The sequence below is a fragment of the Colobus angolensis genome, unplaced genomic scaffold, assembly GCF_000951035.1.
Source record: "Colobus angolensis palliatus isolate OR3802 unplaced genomic scaffold, Cang.pa_1.0 Scaffold123, whole genome shotgun sequence".
Lineage (NCBI taxonomy): Eukaryota > Metazoa > Chordata > Mammalia > Primates > Cercopithecidae > Colobus > Colobus angolensis.
In genome coordinates this window covers 5551193-5571546 of record NW_012113475.1, presented here as the reverse complement: position 1 = coordinate 5571546, position 20354 = coordinate 5551193, and the positions used below count along the sequence as shown (strand labels likewise).

At 36.9% G+C, this 20354-nt stretch overlaps 1 protein-coding gene across 2 annotated transcripts in view; it reads right to left on the bottom strand.

The window, feature by feature from the left end:
- Nucleotides 1-7115: 7115 nt before the first annotated feature.
- Nucleotides 7116-20354, bottom strand: part of GRID2 (glutamate receptor, ionotropic, delta 2) — a 1517061-nt gene continuing 1503822 nt past the window's right edge. For both annotated transcript variants that reach the window (XM_011932743.1, XM_011932751.1), the window contains 2 exons: nt 12241-12481; nt 7116-9598 (listed from right to left, as the gene is read on the bottom strand). In XM_011932743.1, coding sequence (XP_011788133.1) covers nt 9176-9598; nt 12241-12481 — 664 coding nt within the window. In that variant the 3' untranslated portion in view covers nt 7116-9175. The remainder of the gene's footprint in view (nt 9599-12240; nt 12482-20354) is intronic.

Below are 20354 nucleotides of genomic sequence, written 5' to 3'. Positions count from 1 at the left end.
CATTATTCCCTAAACTGTACAGTATGACAACTGTTTACATTGTATTAGATATTAGAGATAATCTAGAGGTGACTTAAATTATACAGAATAATTTGCATATGTTATATGCATATACTATAGGCAAATACTACACTATTTTATATAAGGGTCCGGGCATCCTTGGATTTTGGTATCTGAGGGAGTCCTGGAGTCAACCCCCACTGACACTGAGGGACCAACTGCAAATGAAGAAATCAAAGCAGAGCCCCAGCGGGCCTCACCTCAGCCCAGTGGCATCCCCATACATCCTGAGTAAAACCCTTGGGAATCTGGGGAGCACAGTTGAAAAATTATGGACTCTAGGTGATCCCTCAGTTCCCCATCACTAGTTAAAAATTCATCATTCATGCTCCCAGTGAAGGAAAACAAACGATTTTCGATTCTGTCCTTTCTTCTCCCAAGCCCTCTAATTCAAGGAAAAAGTAAAATTAACAAACTAGATATTCTTCTGACTTTGCCACTTTTTGGTAAAATTATCTCCATCTTTCTGGCATCTGAATTTGAGAAATCGATCATCTTTGACTTGCTTTTCTCTTTTACACTCTATATTCAGTTAACCTTCAAGTCCTCGATTCTTCTTTCAACACCTATCTACTCTCTGTATCTTCTTTCTTTTCTAGACTACTTCAGAAGTTCAGCACATACCGAAATTACTGTCCAGCCCTTTTAACTGGCCTCTTTTTCTTCATCATTTCATTGGATGAATCGCTACCAGTTTACTTATTCTAAACTGCCCCTCTAAGAGCCTGTTTCTCCCTTGGTTAAAAATCTTCAGTTGTTCCCCACTGCCACTGATGGAGGTTTTCACATATTCCATGGTTGTGAGCCTCTGTGAGCGTCGGCCCAGCTTCAGTACCTCTCTGATGGTTCAAGGACCAGCAACTGGCACTTCCATGCCACTTTCCTATTTCACTCTACTTAAAATGGTAGCAAATATTTAGGATCAAAGCAGGGTGGGAAAGTGTTGGCAGTTATGATTCCAAGACTGATTTATATCTGACTTTGTGATCAGCCTGCTGGAACTAGTAAATGTCATTCTACTTTGTTCGAAACACTCCAGTGGTTTCCCAACCCAGGCAGAATAAAAGCCCAAATCTTCAGTGTCCTACAAAGCCTTGTAATGTGAGTCTTTTGTTATTTCTTCTCTCCCTTCTCCCATCACTCATTCTAATCCAGCTGAATTGATTGTCTTGCTATTCTTTAGACATGCCCAGGACATTCTCACCTCAGAGCCTTTATACTGGCTGTTCCCAAAGACTGGAATGTCCTTTCCCCAGACAGCAACATGACTAACTCCATTTACTCCCTCACTCCATTTAAAGCTTCATTCAAATGTCAGCTGATCAGTCAGACCTCCTTTGACCACCTTACTTAAAATAGAAGATCCCCACTTCTGCTCTGGCCTTCCTGCTCCTTGCTCTTCTTTTGCTTTGTTTTCCTCTACATCACTTACACCTTCCAATAGACTAATCCTTCACTTACTTTCTGGCTTATTGTCTGTCTCCCTCAGTTAACTGTAAACTCCATGAGGGCATGAATTTCTGTCTTGCTTACTGGTGTATCCCCAAAACACAGAATAGTGTCTTGCACACAGCAGGACCTGGGTAAACATATATTGAATACATGAATAAACAGGATGTAGCGTTCTCTCTTGAGCTCAGCCTTCACGCATCCTGCAATCTCACCCACACTTTGCTTTTTGCTGCTCTCTGACACAAAGCCCATATTCCAGAGATTGTGGTCTATTGTGCCTCTGAACATTCTTCCCAATGCTTGTCCTATGGTTGCACTGTAACCTCCAGCACAAAAGCACCCTTCTGACCTTCCCACATTCTTGGTGATTAGGCTAATTTTCCACTTGTTCCATGAAACCATTCCAAACCTTGCAGCCTACATTATTCTTTTCCTCTTTTCATAGAATATTTTTTCTATACCACTAATTTGACAAATATACTCTTCAGCATGGTGTAATTTATATTCATGTATTCTGATGTTATTTATACGATGAGTTTTTACTTCACTTTTCCAATGTTTATATTTTGTTTCTCCAACTTTGGAAGCTCTCTCAGGAGAAGCTGGGTGGCAGAGCTGCTCACAGGCAGAATTTCAGCTCAGTCACCCGCTCCCCACGGCCACCATGAGGAAATGAGAGGATCAAAGCTTCAGTACACTGGAAGCATAGCTGGCCCAGGCACTTGCCTTGGTACATCAGTTAGGACAAGTCTGCCCTAGGGTACCGTGCTAATAGTAGGTGCTCAGAAAGTATTTGTTGGTGGACTGATTGATCTTATGTGATTGTATTTTTCCCAATATTCTCCCTGAAGCCTTGCTAAAGTTTTGTATAGGTACTAAACTCATTAAAAAGAAAAGAGAAAGAGACACAAATTAATGATTATGAAGTTATGAAGTAGGAATCTAAAACTTCATTTAATGATGAGAGAGACCTAATTAAAAATATTTATGACTGGTGACTGAACCATTGGACACATCAAAAACTTTGAAGGCTGTAAATGTGAGGGGGGTTTTCATACATATGGTACTCAGTTTATGGTCATTTTTACTATCTTTCCATGGAGAAATCTGCGTGAGTGAGAAATAAATTTAAAAATGTTTAGTCATGCAGAATTACAATCTGAGAGTTCCAATTACATGTATATATTGCTGCACTGCTTATTTTTAATTTTAACTCCTAATAAGTTGATTTGGAAAGAAGAATTGTACTCATTAAAAAAGCATCATGTGTGAATAGAGTTTTGTATTACATACCTCATGTCAACTACGTCAATCAGGTATGTTCAAAGTTTTTTTGAAAAACAGTGTCTAGAGAAGTACTTGAGCATTTTAGTTATTCAGTTACTATTTCTAGCACTAAAAAGTCAAATGATATAAGACTGGGCGTGGTGTAATCTCAGCACTTTGGGAGACTGAGACAGTCAGATCACTTGAGGTCCGGAGTTCAAGACCAGCCTGGCTAACATGGTGAAATCCCATCTCTATTAAAAATACCAAAAATTCGCTGGGCGTGGTGGCACATGCCTATAGTCCTAGCTACTTGGGAGGTTGAGGCACGAGAATTGCCTAAGCCTAGGAGACGAAGGTTCCAGGGAGCCGAGATCGTACCACTGCACTCCAGTCTAGGTGACAGAGCAAGACTCTGTCTCAAAAAAAAAAAAAAAAAAAATGGTTTCTCAGTTATAAAAAAAAAAAAAAATTCTTTTAAAAAAAAAAAAAAAAAAAAAAATGAGATAAGTAGAACATATGGAACTTCTATTTTCAACTTAATTTTAGTGTACTTTTATTTCTAGCAATAAATCTTATAGACAACGTTTGTAAACAGATATTAATAGAGGGTTAGCATTTAATTTTAAAGTCAACCTAATTTTGGAAAGGAATTAAATATTAACAATCAGATACCTTTTTACATAGTATGAAATAGATACTGATACCCTTGCCTCCAGGAAATAGCTGTGATCCTGAAAGCTTTAGATAACTTGAATTTTTGTAAATTGAATCTTATTTTACTACACATCAGAAGAACTCATTCTTAAAGGCCTCCTACTATGCTCTTTTGTGTAGCGAATATGCAAGTTGTATTTGTTTATTTTTCAAATTCAGGGAGTTATGGGTTATCTTTGCATATATGTATCTATGTGTGTTTAAAAAATAATATTGATGTCCAATTTTTAAAAATTAAAAACAGCCACTTAAGTAGGCTACTTAATTCCTAAACTTTTTCAGTAGCAGCTATTTAATAATAAAATATAACAACTTAAAAATTAAAGTTTGCCTTCTACTCATATCTCAAATCTTGTAACTGGCAAAATATTTATTAAAAGCAATGTTTGTCATCCCTTCTCTGGTTCTGACACTGTATCATTCTTTGTTTTTGTGACATATGTTTCTCCTTGTAAAGCAGCTGTTATGAAAGTTTAATTTGTTTTTAATTAACGAGAATTAATGTCCTGAAAATTTTGTGAGTTTTCAACCACATCATGAATAGTTCGAGACTGTTGAAATGTGTTGTTTATTCCAAGGTAGGAACGTACGGGGTTTCTCTGAAAGAAAACCGGGCCCTCCTTCTTCATGAAGACTAGGCAAGCTACGTCTATACTATGAGGTGGGTAATATGTTCAAATAGCACAACTAGTTTCTCTTCTTCATTCTAAAGAAATTCTAGGAACTATGACACAAAATTAGTCAAAAGATGTCACTGAATCCTAAATTGTAGCATGTCAAGATAGAGCCCTTCCATAGGAAAACAATTTCTCAAATTTGAACAATTTTTGTTTTGTCATCAGTATTACATGGAAACAAAGCAAATGGATACTACTGAAAAAATAAGAATTTGAAAAACTCAGGTGAAGAAACGAGAGATAGTTCCTTGATCTGTTTCTATCCCAGTGGTAGGCTGAATCATTATGTGCTTTAACTGTTCCATGCCACTGTGCAGCTCTACACAATGAAGCAAAACCATGAGGTTTCTAGTCTCCTGGAGGTAAGTGTGGGTTGGAGGCTATCATTATGGTGGTCAGCCTGAAGGATACTTTACATTCATTGGGTTTATGGGCCACACTGCATCCTGTGTTTTAGAAGACACAAAAGGTAGCACGGAGTTTTAGTTGCAGTATGAAAAAGAGCCTGAATAAGATTTACTATGTTTTGTCCTGTTGAGGCAAGTTGAAACATTGCAGAGCTTGAACTGTCATGACTCATTAGATTTGCAGGGATAGAAAAGGAGTTACTGTGGTCTACATTATTCTGATGAGGACACCTAAGGGTAGGAGTCAGTCTCTGAATGGTATGCAGGTATCAATAAGGATGAAGGGTTAGATAGTAATTTTCCGTGGCTTATAGGAATTTTCACATTTTTGACAATTTGGCTTCATGATCTGGCATGTTGGTAAAATTTCAAGTCTTCTTTGAGGAGGTGGTCTGAACCAAGAAGACAGTTTCAGTTGGTGCTTGAGAGCTACTAAGATGAATTGCTCTAGTCAGTCACCCAACCAAGAAGACTGTACTGGTTTGGGGTGACTCATTCTGTAACATAGCTTCCGTATCCTGAATGTTGATACGGAGCCAGGAAAGAGATGAGTGTTGGAACACACCCAGACCCATTCCTAAACATTCATTTCTGCCATGCCCAGCTGCTTAGCACAGTGGCTTTCAAAATAATAGATTCTCTGTTAACACTAGTAGAATTGAATTACATCTATCAAATCTTCTATAAATTGCAGCTTTATTCCCTGACTTTTCAGTGTCAGATAAGTAATTTCTACCTAGGGAAGCTCACATACGCTGCCTCATAAGAGGGTATCTTCTGAAATATTTGTTGACAGGGTGTCTACCAAATTTCATTGAAATGATAATTATGGCCATAGTTGTTAATCATCTATTAATATTTGGTCATGAGGGTTGGCTATAAGATTTGTTTTTTGTAAGAAAAGTACTCTAGAAGGAAGCCAAATTTTAGTGAGTTCATTGTACTTTATCAGTCATCATGACATTTATATTTAAGGATAAAAACCTATGTTTACTGGCACATAATCTCTTCTCTGCATGATTTACTATACTCATAATCCAGAATGTGTTTCACCATTGGAAAATTCTGATTATAAAACAGTAATAACTTGTTATTCAACTGTGTGGTTTACAAGTATCATGCAGGGTAAATGGATCTTCCCATTTTTTATTTAAATTGATGAAGCAAAGTACCATTCGGTAAAGTCTATTTTTAAAAGTATTTATTCAGTTGACAGCCAATCCCAAACTAAAGGAGATGAAAAATAACATGATTACGAACATGACAAATTGTCTGTAGTTTAATGGTATGAGGAAGAAGGCAGTCTTATAACTTTAAGTATGTATGATTAAACCAAAACCTGTGCATAAGTTCTGATGTGGTACAGTGATACCAGATATCTTAATGATTCGCCAGTGGGGTAAACTGGACATTTGAGTAGAATAAAAGTACGTGGATGTAAGGTATTTTGTCTTGTAGTGAAATAACCAGGTTGGTCTAAGTGTTGGAAACCAGGACAAACAATGGGCCAAAAAAACAAGTGCAGACAGAAACAGGAACTGACCTTAGTTTTGCCGCTAGCTATGGCTCTGGGTAAATAACCTGAGGTACTCACTTTCCCATGTGTAAAAGTGGAATCAGATGATCTATGTGTCCCAAACAAGGAAGGAAGGATCTTAGAGATTTGTAGCCTAGGCTTGGTGACAAGAGAAGGTGGAGCCTATATTTACAGTCCATGAGGACCTATGTTGGTGTGATTGAAGGGTGGCAGAGTTTTAAAAAAGAAGACCCAGTTTACATTTTAGGTCGTCAAACATTTGGGCATATCACAGCATCTTAGTACCTTATGTTCCCTGATTTGTAAAATGAGGTCAATAGTCTAGATCTCTGAAATTCCTCTTAGTTCCAAAATTCAAAGAATTATTTTGGATAGAACTTTAGAACAATAGAGAACTATTTTTTTTTTTTTTTTTTACTAAATTATGTTTTCAAAATACATTTTCAGATATATATCCCTTAGGTGTGTTAGATGCTGGAATAATTAAATATTGTTCAAATGCAGGGAAATTATTAGAAATAATCTTAGAGCCTAAATTAATTCCCAAATTAATAGATTCAACATAATGAATAGTTCTCTAGCAAAGCAATTTTTAAGAAATAAATCCTAAGTTTAATAATTACCCTTAATTTTCTTTTCTTTCTTATTTTTTTTGATGTAACACACCCTCACCCTGATATTATCAAGCTTGCATTGCTTATATGAAACAGGATAAATCTTTCCCAAAAAAGTGCTCACAGAGACATCCACAGAGAAAAACAAATATATTGTTGTTTCAAATAGTTTCAAATAGCAGAAAGGCAGTCTCTCACTGGTTTAGGACATCACTTAGTAATGTTTTAGAGAGCCACTCATTTTGGCATGGTTCTGCTAGTAAAACTTAATGTGATTTATGCTTTAATTAACTGAAGATAAATTTTTAGAAAAATTTAGTTCAATCTGTGAGAGAGTAAACATTTTCAAATCTTACAGTTAAGACTTCAATGGTATGAGAGCAAGTTTAGAAAACATTTTTATTAGACAAATTATTTAGACAAATTATACACAGAAAGCTCTGTCACTCATAACTGAGGCCTCCAAAAATGTTTTGTGTGTTTGTATAATAGGCGATACATCAAAATAAGCCTATTTTAAATATTGTACATGGTTAACAGTTTGTTGATAGCTAAAATCACTGCAACATCTGGTATGTCCCTATATAGCTTGTTGTAAAGATTTTTTTGTTTTAAAATCAGAGTTGTAAATGAGATCATGAATGTTACAAGGGAAAACAAGTTGTGCATGCACTTAGGTACTTGTTACCCTGGAAACAAAATGGTTTTTGCATGATAAGAAATTTTTCTGCCTTACACAGTAGACAATATTTGAAGATTTAGTACAAAACAGTGACAATACAAGATGCTCCCCAGAACAGAATTAGCATCAAAATATAATATATCTTAAGAATATACCTTTTAATTTCTCCTAAAGCAAATCACATAGGTTGATTCCTATATCAATCCTAGCCACAGAATGAATTAGATTAAAGTAAGAGTATGGCTGCGTAAAAACACAGAATAAGTTCTTGTTTCCTACTTACCACATTTTAATTTAAGGATTACAAACAAAGTTCATCCTACATTTCTAACAAGTAAGAATGCTACTTTAAAAGGGTTGTGCACAAAGAGGCACTGTTTTTGCTGTCATCCTTCTATATACTTGGCACTAATGTAAAAAATACATAACTCCTCCAAATAGAACTAAATAAAAAAGGGGGTTGAGTTGAGAGCCCATTATGGTTATTATGTTTTCTTCTTTAGGATAATAAATGACAGTAATTTAAGGCCACATCAATAGTTCTTAAGGGCTCCCACCCCTCCCCAAATATCATAATTGTATTGATTGACTTGCTGCTTTGGAAGAGGATTATTAACCTTCAACGATCTATGTTTCAACTCTTCTAGAGCTCTATGTGCTGCTGTGGATGTGGTTCAGCTAATAGCATTTTTCATTTAGATAATTAATTAAAAGTAAAATTATCAAGGTTAGCTTTATACACTGCTGAATAACAAATGCAAAACCTATTCAAATGAGTTACATCTAGGAACAAATATTAAATTGCCCTGGATGCTTTAATAACAAAAGTATAAAATATTTTCTGTTGGCAAACAATGCGCGTCAGAATAACATTAAAGCAACCTGCCTTTTCTAACTGAAAAGAACCCCTGCACTATACATAGTTCCTGTATACAATACTTTTGTTTAAACTAAAGCTTTATTAAATGAATTGCAATAGCAATGGCCGCCTTTTTATATATATATATACACATTATATAGGTGCATATATATGTATATATATGAAATACTAATTTATTTAACACAATAGAGGCTTCTGCCATATGATAAAGTTTACTGTACATAAGAAAAAACTTTTAATACTGTACAATCACATAAAGGTCATATGCACTGTTGCAGTGCAAGAGTAGTTTTAACTGTAGTCTTGACTGGCATATTAATGGCTTTTTTGTAATCTACAAAATTGCATTCTCATCTTATGTGGCCTGAATGGTCTTTAAATTGTTTTATAATCACTGCAGGGGTTGCCTTTGGTCCACAGTTAAAGGACACTCAACAGCAGTGGAGCATTGTATGGATGCAGCAGAAGAATGTAAAAAGACTGAAGTTATTGCAATTGTATTTCTAAAAACAGAGAAATGTTACAGAAGAGGCCTTTATGTAAAATTAATCCTGCATATACTTTTAGTATACTCAGTGCACATTTCCTATACTTGATGTACAGTATATGAAGAGCAGACTAATAGGATCCTAGTACACTACCTTCTTGGGGAACAAGTTGAGTAATGAAAAAAAGTGGAGGAAAATGTACAGGAAGGGAGGGGAAAAGAGAGAAAATAATAGAGGAGAGAGGAGAGGGAGAAGGTGGGAGGAAAATACTAGAATTGTTACTAATAATCCTGATCTTTTTTTTAACGTTACATCCATGTTAGTCCCACAATATTACAGTTGCTCCTTGCAAAGGGAGTCCTAAAAAAGAAACAGTGAAGAGATTTGTCTGATGCTCATATGGAGGTGCCTCGGTCTGGATCATTACCCAGATTGAGCCCCAGGGTAGGAGTTGGTTGATAAGGAATAGATGACATTGTTTTTATAGGACTCCTGAAAAAGCCCCCATTAGGTGCCCTGTGCCTAAAAGGGCCAGTTCGGTGCTCAGGCACGTTGCCAAAAGTGAAACCAGAAGCAGCTTTAGCTGACAGTGTGCGGCTAAGAGTCTGGATCTGCTCTGGGATAAAGGTTGTTGTGGTAATATGAGTGTTCCTGAAATCACTGATTTGCTCCAGTGCTTGTCGTGTTGGCAAAGTGTCAATGTCCAGAGGGGTCAAATCAATTGACGAGGTGGAAAACTGTTTATGGGGGCTGTCGTCATCTGTGCACAAGCTATTTACACGTCTATGGAGGTGCTCCAGGTCAATTTCCTTGTCATCCTGGAGATGAAGAAAAAGAAAATAAGGTTCTCATCAGTACTAGCTTTGATGGTTAAAAAAAAAAAAAAAAAGTAGTTCAGCAAACATGTAATTAACTGAACTTTGTGGTTTATTCATTTAATAAATATTTATTGAGCACCTAGTATGAGCCAGGCACTGTGCTAGGTTCTGGGGGTTCCAATTCTGAGATAAGGTTATCTACAATAAATATTTTTCTTGCAGTAAAGGTTTTAAAGTGATCATATGCCACATGCAACTACAAAGATATGGAAGCAGCTGATGGGTGATTGCCATTCTAGGAAAGACAGGCCCAGGCAAAATTGTACCAATAGAAAATACGGTTTTGGCAACTCGAACCCCACCTCTTCTTTATACATGCTTCCTCCTTTTTCAGGGTGTCTCATTCCAAGTTAAATTTTGGTTCCTTTCAACCACTTACTCCTAACCTTAAGTTTCCATTCTTGAAAGAAAATGATATAGGAAGCTATTTCATACTAAAGTGTTAGTGACTGTTAAAGTGTTATTTCTTGTAAGCCAAGGATATGTGAGATTGTTGAGAGAGAGCAATACTCAACACAAAATAATTTCTAATTGAGGGATTTTATGCACTCAAGGTATCTAGCACCTGAATCAGTCAATATTGTGAAGTCAGTGAGATATTTAGGGACCCCTTCAAGTCAGGGCATGGGAGTGATAGCTTTAGTTTAGGGCCAGCTTTATGCTAACTGACCTCAAAACCAAAGACGCTTTAAGCTATGCTAATGGCGTCTTGGTAAGAAGGCAGTTAATAAAACAAAAATATAAGTAAAATCTCAGATTTTTGGAATTGAAACCAATTTATAAGTTCCTTATAATTTTCACTAAAAGTGAGTATTAAAGATTTGAGAAATAAATATTTCTCAAGATTTGAGAAATAAAACTGGAAGGAAATAAAATTATCCTTGTTATTAGTCTTATTTATAGCCAAACTCAATAAATTAAATTTATGAGAATTTAAAATATTTATTAATCATAAGAGGAGAAAATATTTTTTTATAGGATCTGGATTAGCTGTCACAAGTTAGAATGGAGTATGTATTTTTTCCATTGTGCTATTATAGTGTTCCTCAGTGAAAAATATTTTGATGTGCATCACTGTTTTTCCTTCTTCCTTCTCATTTCAAAATTCAATAAAAAATATCCATTTATGCAATATTATCACTGAGACTTTAGAGGATTGAGACATATAATTTTATGGTTCCCACAGCAACTGTAATGTAGTCATCCATCAACAGATATAATAATGCAAAATTTTAATGTCACGTATAGTAATTCAAAATATAAGGAGCTTGGGGAGTCCTTACTTTCCAGATTTTTAAAAATATGAAGTCTCAGCTATAATGTTGCATTAATGTGGTCTTTTGCATTGAATCAATGTCAACAGAGATACCAGAAGCTTATTCCACAAAGAAAATGCTACAATAAGACTTGATTAATTTATAATCCATTCTTCACATATTTAGAATGTATGCTCATTCACACAGGTAGGAAGCTAAAATTCATCTTTGCTAAAGCCAAGCTTTCCCTTATAAATGATGCTGATCAATTTTGCATATAAGGTGATAAGAAGGAATCCTTACACTACTTTTGAAATCATCCTGTTTGAAAAAAATACATTAACATGCAACAATTCATATGCAAATGAGAAGTCGTATTTATTGTGTATTAAAGCAGATCCTTTCAGGATTCGCCTCAGGCATCAGTTAGTCGGCCAAGTTCTAGCTATAGAAAGTTTAAAACTTTCTTTGAAGCTATCCATCAAATCAAATCGTTTAGCAAATTCAGATTGGTTTTTGTTTCAATTTGTGAAGCTTTAGTGAATATGACCTCATTAGTTAAAACATTTTCACCCCATTGGTCCAATGGAAATAAGATAAATGAATCGAGATTTAACTTCAGATTTTCTTTAATTTATAAGTCTTATACTTCATGATGAAAACAACACTCAGGCTACTACAAGAGAGATATGTGTAATTCTGTAATTATTCTTTCAGATATTGAGATAAAATTTAATATGGCCCTGATGTTAAGCTGACTCCAGAGTAAAGGAGAAAAATTGAAATTTGGATGTTTCCATGATGTGGATTTTGGATTTGATAAGCTTGGGGCCATCGAAGAGCTTCTGTTGATCTACATGAGTAGAGAAGGAGGCAGTCTAGTGGTGAAAATTCTTATCATTTTTATTATAGTATTGTATTTTTGGGGGGCTAATCTTAGAGACACGAGGAATTTACTTACAAGTTAAACAATCAAGTGAAATAAAATGGTAAGTATCTCTGTGAACTTGTCAAAGGAATCATGGCCTTTAAAAATTATTGAATTAAAATCTATTCTGAGATTTGAGAGAATTTCAAAGCCTATTATGGTATATGAAATTCTAAGTCTTTCAAATACTATAGTCTCCTCTTTACTGATCTAGGGATAGCCTAAAATGGAAATTCATATTGATCTTACCAATTTTTATGTATTTCACAACTTTGTTTTTAATCTTCAAAGAAGAAACAAGGACCACCCCCAACCCATTATCCTCCCTGGGTTCGTCCTCCCTGGAAATACAGCCTGCTTGTTGATTTAATTTAGAGCCAAAGCTCTCAATCAAGTACCTCTTTTGATGGAACCCGGGAGCCTTTCCTCTTGTTCCACCACGTCTCCAGCATGGCTATGAAGCAGGAGAGGACAATTCCAGCAGCCAGGATACAAAAGACCCCTGCAAAGCTCTTTATGTCCAGGGCACCTCCTTTCTGCTTTGTGTCCACTGAGGAGTACAGGTCACACTGGCCATTCTTAGGCCACCATTTGTGCTTCAGGATGTCCATGTCACCATTCTGCTGAAGCTCCAGGATCCTTGGGATAAAGAACATAAGCGTGTGTTATTACAGACATAGTTATTGCCCTTGTTCACAACACATCCATTTATAATCCCACCTCTGTAGCATGGTGGCTGTCAAGGGGAAATGAATATATAGATCTGTTTGTAGATGGAATGCTAGGAAATGGAAAGTCATCATTGCATTGATTCTACAGACAGCATTGCACCACAATGCTTTCCTCTCTCTCTTCACCCATCCCGCCCTCCCAGCTTCCTCTCTGCTTTTCTTCCTATTCTTCTTCTTCTGGTTCCATCCTATAATTCTAAATATTTTCCTCCTGGTTTGCTACAGTGTGTTTTTACAATCACATTTCAGAGGCACTGCTTTTATGTGCTTTCAAGTTGCTGCAGTTCTGTGTTCCTTTCCTGCATCCAGAATGATACTCTGGATCTTAATGCTTTTATGAAGAACGTTTTGCTGCTTAGAGCAAGATGCTGGCATAATGTCACCCAGCATATGCTACACACAAAGAAATTCAATTAAGAAGACCTATTATTTAACACAGTGTGAGCGAAAGCCTTGGGACAAGTTTCAAGTTGATAAAATCCATCTTTTTTGGTTTTTCGCACAAGTCATCTAGTTTCCCTTTTAATGCCAAAGGGGAAGTAATCTTACCTTGGAAAACAAGAAGAAAAGCTGACCAGAGGCTTTCAGAAGTAGTTAAATTCAAATAGGAAAAACCCTCTTCTTTTTCTTCTACTTCTTCTTTTTCCCCTCCCCAGAGTCTGAGGATAGCTGCAGACTGCAGCTTTTTAAAGCATGTTTTTCCATACAGGAATTATTCTCAATTTCCAGTGCTTCTTAGGCTCTACCTGAGGCCAGCCTAGCCGTGGCCCTCCTCCAGCTATGCCCTTTTTCACAGGGCAAGGAAGACCAGGCCAAGGCTGTGTGCCTGCACAGAGTGTGCATTGTTCTCTGGGTTCCCTGGAATTCCCTGGCCAAACAGCTTAGTGCTTCCAGGGCCTGCTAGGCCTATTCCCAGGGTTGTCCTCCTGGCAGAAGATCTTACATCCATGGGTGCACCATAGTTCTATAGGGTAGAGTTTGTAGAGAGTGTGGACAGAGCTCAGATGAGTGAGCTCAGGTGCATACAGCCTTGGGTAGGAGACACTTCAGTGTGCAAGATGGAGCTGCAGGTGGAAAGAGAGAGTCCCAGGGCCCTGTGCTCCTGGGTCGGTGCAGACCTCCTGGCTAGTCACATACAAACCTGAACCTGGCCTCCTAGGGGTTATGAAGGTATATTCGTCCAGATAAAAACATAGAATATATTATATCTAACAGGTTTCAGTTTAATGTGCAATTTTTACATGACTAGACTTAGGGTATGTGAACCTATATTTGTACTCTTGCCCAAGGTCTTGGATTATTTCGGGCGAGACTGATTAAAACTTAAGAGAGAAGAATGGAGTTTCAGTGACCTTTTTACCTGTTTCATGTCATCCATGTGGCTAGAAGAACAAGCAACATGATAAAGGAAAGAAGATTCTGGGCATTGGAAGTGGGGTCAGTGTTTAATCTGAGTTAAACAAGAGTGAGACCAGCCCTCAAGGCTCTGGTGGAGGGTTGGTCTCACGTCCCTGTCATCTCTCCCAGATGTTCCCACAGCCTCAGCTCTGGTGCCCCATGCCAGCACTCCAGGACTGAGACTGTACTGAAACCTCCCCCACAACCTGGACCTTTTCTCCTTGCTTCCTATGAAATGTATCTGTCTAGAGTGTTGCTCTAGAAGAGGAACTAATTTGATTAACTGAATTTACTAAAATGATTATAAATATTAATGGGTTATATGTCACCCTTATTTCAGCTTCCATTCCAGAAAAAGCCATTTGCATTTCCAGAATTTCCAAAAGCGCATTTCACAGCAAACTAGTACCTAGAAAGCCTCTGTAAAAAAAAAAAAGGGCCTTGTGGTTATTCTTTTTTATTTTATTTTATTTTTTTTTTGAGACAGAGGCTTGCTCTGTCCCCCGGGCTGGAGTGCAGTGGCGCGATCTCGGCTCACTGCAAGCTCCGCCTCCTGGGTTCACGCCATTCTCCTGCCTCAGCCTCCTGAGTAGCTGGGACTACAGGCGCCCGCCACCGCGCCCGGCTAGCTTTTTGTATTTTTAGTAGAGACGGGGTTTCACCGTGGTCTCGATCTCCTGACCTTGTGATCCGCCCGCCTCAGCCTCCCAAAGTGCTGGGATTACAGGCGTGAGCCACCGCGCCCGGCCCCCTTGTGGTTATTAATTCCAGGAAACACACTCTTGGAAATTTACAAAGATGTCAGCCTATTAAAGACGCTCAGAAGACCAGCAGAAAAGAAAACTTCATGATTTTGTTTAATTCAGCATTTCCCAAACTTATGACCTTCATTCTCCTTCCCTCGTTTTGCTCTCCAAGTAACAAGTTTAAGAAATATACATGGGAAATAATCTCTTGATCCAAAGAAGCAACTACTTGTAGAAATTTCCAGCACTGTGTTAGGCAATACACAAAGATGTAATCATGGATCAAAATTACTTTCTTGGCCTATTTAAATGAATATCATTTAAATGATGTTGGCATTGCTAATCGATAGGTATAAAGCTTCAGTTATGCAAGAGGGAAAAGTTCTAGAAAACTACTGTACAACATTGTACCTATAGTTAACAATACTGTATTGTACATTAAAAATTTTCTTAATAGAATAGCACCCATGTTAAGCATTCTTACCATAATAATAAAAAATAATGGCACATTCTTTAAAGGCTCTAGGTAGTCAGAGCACCATTGAATACCTTGGAGGAAAAATTTAATCATCTTTGAACAAATAATTCTTCTTAAATTTGAGTTTATAAGTACTTGTAGATATAAAAGGCAACCACAGCAACATTTGCTTAATGATAATACAGCTGGGCACAAAATGAGATCCTATTTCCCCGCTCTCCTGTTTGCATCACACAGTATTGGTCAATAGTTGTGTGATATGGTTTGGCTCTGTCCCCATACACATCTCACCTTGTAATAATCTCCACGTGTCAAGTGCAGGACCGGGTGGAGATAATTGAATCATGGGGGTGGTTTCCCTCATGCCCTTCTTGTGATAGTGAGTGAGTCTCATGAGATCTGATGGTTTTATAAGGGGCTTTCCCTTTGCTCGGCATTCATTCTCTTTCCTGCTGCCTAGTGAAGAAGTGCCTTTCACCATGACTGTAAGTTTCCTGAGGCCTCCCCAGCCATGGGAAACTGTGAGTCAGTTAAACTTCTTTCTTTATAAATTACCCAGTCTTGGCTATTTCTTTCAGTGAGAGAATGAACTAATACACTGTGAAAGTGTAAGAATTTTCCTTCATAGCACTTATCATTATTTATAATTACTTGATTAGTCTGTTCCATTTTCTAGAGTGTGTACTCATCATTCTCTATATTGCCTACTACAGAGCAGGTGCATATTTATTGATGGGATATACTTAACACAGTTTTTGGTACATGAATCCTAAACTCTGATCTCAGATCCTATTCTTTTTTCTTACGATTGATACTGTTTTCTAATTTATTCCATTCCTGTTTTATTCATCTATCCATTTAATACACAGTTGAAGAATGACTTCATTCCAGACATTTCCTTGGGTACAAAATTTATTCTAAACCACGACTGCACATTCCATCAGAGTGGCTTGAGTGACACTGTGAAGCCATTTTTTTAATGCCCTCAGTTCATGTTCATTCATTCCTTCATTCAGGAACTGATTTACTGCCTGCACTTTCTTCTCAGTGGTATTTGGGGCTCTTGCATTTCATGTATTTACTTTTGTCTCCTTATTCTTTCTAAACCTGGAAAATATTTTGACTTTAGAAATAATTATTGAAGTATATATATATGCATCATATATATGCCTTATATATATTATACCTCACCTATTTCAATTCTAATAGGAATTAAAAGCCTAAAACCAAAAAAAAAAAAAAAATCATAAATTGCAGAATTTTTACGTTCAGCCAGCTGAGCGATAGGAGATCACCGAGGGGAAAGGAGGAAGCATCCTCTCTAGGTGCTTCAAGTACCACTATGCCACAAAAGTCTCTTTGTATGGTTTATTTTATGCTCACAGCAGCACAAGTGGGTCACTGCAGGGAGATTTCATCTTTGGGGATGTACAGAGCAATTGGACCGTATGACCCCTCAGTCACCCTGACAACAGATTCCAGGAATACAGGCTGGCATGGGCTACAAGTGTTGGAAGGGAATGAAAGTGTTCTCTAAGTCCAGAGTTCTGTCATAACATTTTGCTACAAAATGTAGTGCTCCTGGAAATTCCATCAGAACGGTCTCACCATGGCCTCCTTTTTATGATTTAACAAAAACCCAATTTAAAGATTAGGTAAAGCAAGTGTGGTAAAATATAATGCACTGACAGGATGAATTCTTATAATAAACAAAGAGATATGTTCTCTTCAATCTTCCCAAAGCACGGGCCCTTTTAAATTCACCTAAAGGAGAATTGTATCTTGTAATTATAAGCAACAATAATGTGTGTGTGCGCGCATATGTATGACAATGCAAAAATCCAGTTACAAAATTCTTGATAAATACAAGAAAAACTTTTGAGTTTATGGAATAACAATGTTTGTTTGGTGTGCAATTTCCACAAGATGGCAGTCTTTGCTTATAGAGAGCAGAGAGTTACTGTGGTTATAGTTCATCTATGGGATTGAAGTGCTGAAGTATAGACTTCTTGGGGCTGTAAATATGTAAACCATTAGAAATAAGTTTAGCTATTAGATTGTGATGAACTAATGGCTAAAATCTCTTTTTGGAGTATAGTCAGAAAAATTCCTGCTATTGATGATGCATAACAACACTTACATTGGAGGGTTAGTGTGGTGTGAATTAATGAGACCACACATGACAGTCTCAATGATCAAGATGCATGAAAAGCTCATTGCTTGGCACGTGGAAGGCTACTGCAACTCTAAAGCTAGACTTATTATTGTCACACGTATGACCATTGTTCTTTCTTTGGACCTGTTCTGGCACATACTTCTTAATGGAGAATTATATGCCCATATGATCAATGAATGATTCACTGACAAGGACATCTCATTTCCTTTTTTTCATCCAAAATATTAAAACATTTGTGATCTCATTGAACAGAAATTTTAGAAGTCCAAAAAACTTAATTGCAATTTGAAAATGGCTGATAGATCAATCCTGCACCCACTGAATTCTTTACTGGTATAAATGAGCAAATTTCAGGGGAAGGGAGTAAGGGAATCAAAAGATCCTTCTTTCACATTACAATTAAAGAAATCCAACAGGTTTAGGCATTCATCTTGAAGAGCCTTTTACTTACTTTGAAGATAATAGCCTCATTTGTGTTTGAGACTCACACTAATTTTTGATCCCTTGCCATTTTTAATCACTATTCTAGGAAATGATTTTCAAATTAATTTATTTGTTACAAAACAGGTTGCTGAAAGTTGGATGCAAATTTCTAATCCCACATAGATCACTCTAATTTTGTCCTTAAATACCATAGCTGCCCGTAAGTTCCTCTCAAACTTTTCTGGAATCATGGCCCATATGTGAATTCCTGCTGAACCCAATTAAAAAAGTTACTGGTTATTGGTTATCTAAGAAAAATGACACCTGCCTTTTTAGTTATTTCTACTAGGAAATTAGAATGGAAAAGTTTGCAGACATTATTTCTTCCCCGTCTGTTTCTCCTCCCCCATTTTATAGATGAAGACACTAAGTAATCTAGCATAATGATTCCCTAAATTTTTCACATTGAACACACAATGTCACTGCTGTAGAGTTTAAATGACTTTTTAAGTTGCTCACACAGATAGTAAACAGTTGAGTTGGGCTTAGAACTCAGGTCTGCCTTCTAGCACATTTCTCTCCATTATCTTACACAGCTTCTAATACGTAAGTATGCAGAGAAAAGCTATCTTCTTTAGTTTCAGAGATTTCTTAGACCTTGAGTAAACCTCTCATCAATATGTTTCCTCTAAACCAAACAATATAATTATAGTGTGATTGCAAATTTATTCATGCTACAATTTGGGTATGCAAAGAAAATGTAGCTTTTCTCTATAACTTAATTGATCTTCCTCAGGAGGACTGTGACTACTGAGCAGTGGGAAAAAAACTAAATTTAGCCCAATAAGATTTAAAATTTAATCTCGTCTAATAATTTAACATATCTCTAGCTTTAGCTCAATCTACTTGAGAGAATTACTCAATTCTTCCCATTTCTTCTCTTTTCCCTCTTTTTCAAGATGGCATCAGGATTTATAGAGGACAGCATTATATCCCTGAAATTGGGGATTTAGGGGAAAGGTCTCCTGCAGGTCCTTGAAATTGCTTTGACAGCTCTCCTTTGAGGTGGGATTGGCTTGGGTTCAGTTTTGGAGATTAATAGGTGACTGCTCCTAAAGTCTGCAGAGGCTATAGGTGCTAAAAGTTGGCTAATGGAGGGCTTATGGGCTCCTCCCTGCTGCCCCAGGCTCCTTTGGTTTGTTGGGGTGCTCTACATCCTTCTGAGCTTCTGCCATTTTCTTTATCCAGGCCCTGATGAATCTGTAGCCCTCCAGATGGTACTATGACCTCGCCTTGTTATTCACTGTGGAGGGGCCCAAGGCAGGTCCATATGCTCTAACTCAGCGTGGGAGGCACAGGAAAGAAAAGGAGGCCTGGGAATGATGATTGAACCTGTGCTTTTTCCTGACCCTGCTGCTCTGGCATTCTTAATGATTTGAGGTGTTCTCTGTTGTTAAAGAGCCTGGTGTGCCCTGAGAACTCCCCCAGAGACCCTAATGGGAAGAGAAGCATTAGGTCTTCTACCCTTGTTGTGCCTTTCAATCTATCTAATGCTTTCTTCTTGCCTTTCTCTTCTCCTGACCTCTGTTAAAATATTCAGGCCAGAAGATGTAAGGCTTCCTTTCCTCTCCTGAATATTCTTCTTACATCCTAGGTCTTCAAGCTTCTTGTTCTGTCATAGTGAAAGATAATTCTAGCTATGTAATGACAGAAACTCTATGATATGAGACCTTGTAGGTATTTCTTTAATTTGGAAGTATTGAGGCAACTTGGAGGTAGAAATTCGTGAGGATAAAATAACCATTTTAATATTTCAACAATATTTTATCAGTACATACTTATGAATTTTACGTAACCAAAATTAAAAAGATATTTAGGAGAGTGTCCCATTACTCAATACTGTTTAACGTCAGTTATCACTGAGAAAGAAATTTTGAAATTTTTGAAAAAATAATTATTTTTTTTTCACACACTGAATAGATCTATTTTGGCTCAGAATATCTGCATTATTAAATTCATTTTCTGGGTTTTCACAACATTTTCCTCTCCATGGTTACTGAGAAAGTATTAATAATAGCATGCAGATGATTTTCAGAAAAACTTTAGCTCAATAGGTTTTTCATTCATTCATCAATTTTTTCATCCTAGCTTTGGAAAATGTAGGTAAACTTGCATCGAAGCAAAATCACTTCTCAAAGATTAAGATTTAAACAATCAAGCATAGTGGCACTTTGATTGGCATATCTAATATTACAATTTGCATATCAGAGTTGTAAAAACCAATTCTATCAATTTCCCGTGAATCAATCATCAATCGATTACTTTTCTTAAGCAAAATCTCTTAGTCGATCAGTTGGTAACATTCAATGCAACAAATATTTACTGATAGCATTTAATACCTCAGTAATACCAAATAGTGGAAGGGAGACTATTAGGAGCTATTTCATTTGTTTAAATTGAACTTTTAAATATTTCTTCTAGCTAGTTGAGCCAAATGGCAGTTGCTTAATTCCAATCCACAAAGAGTTTCTATCATATAGGTTAATAGCACTTCATAGTA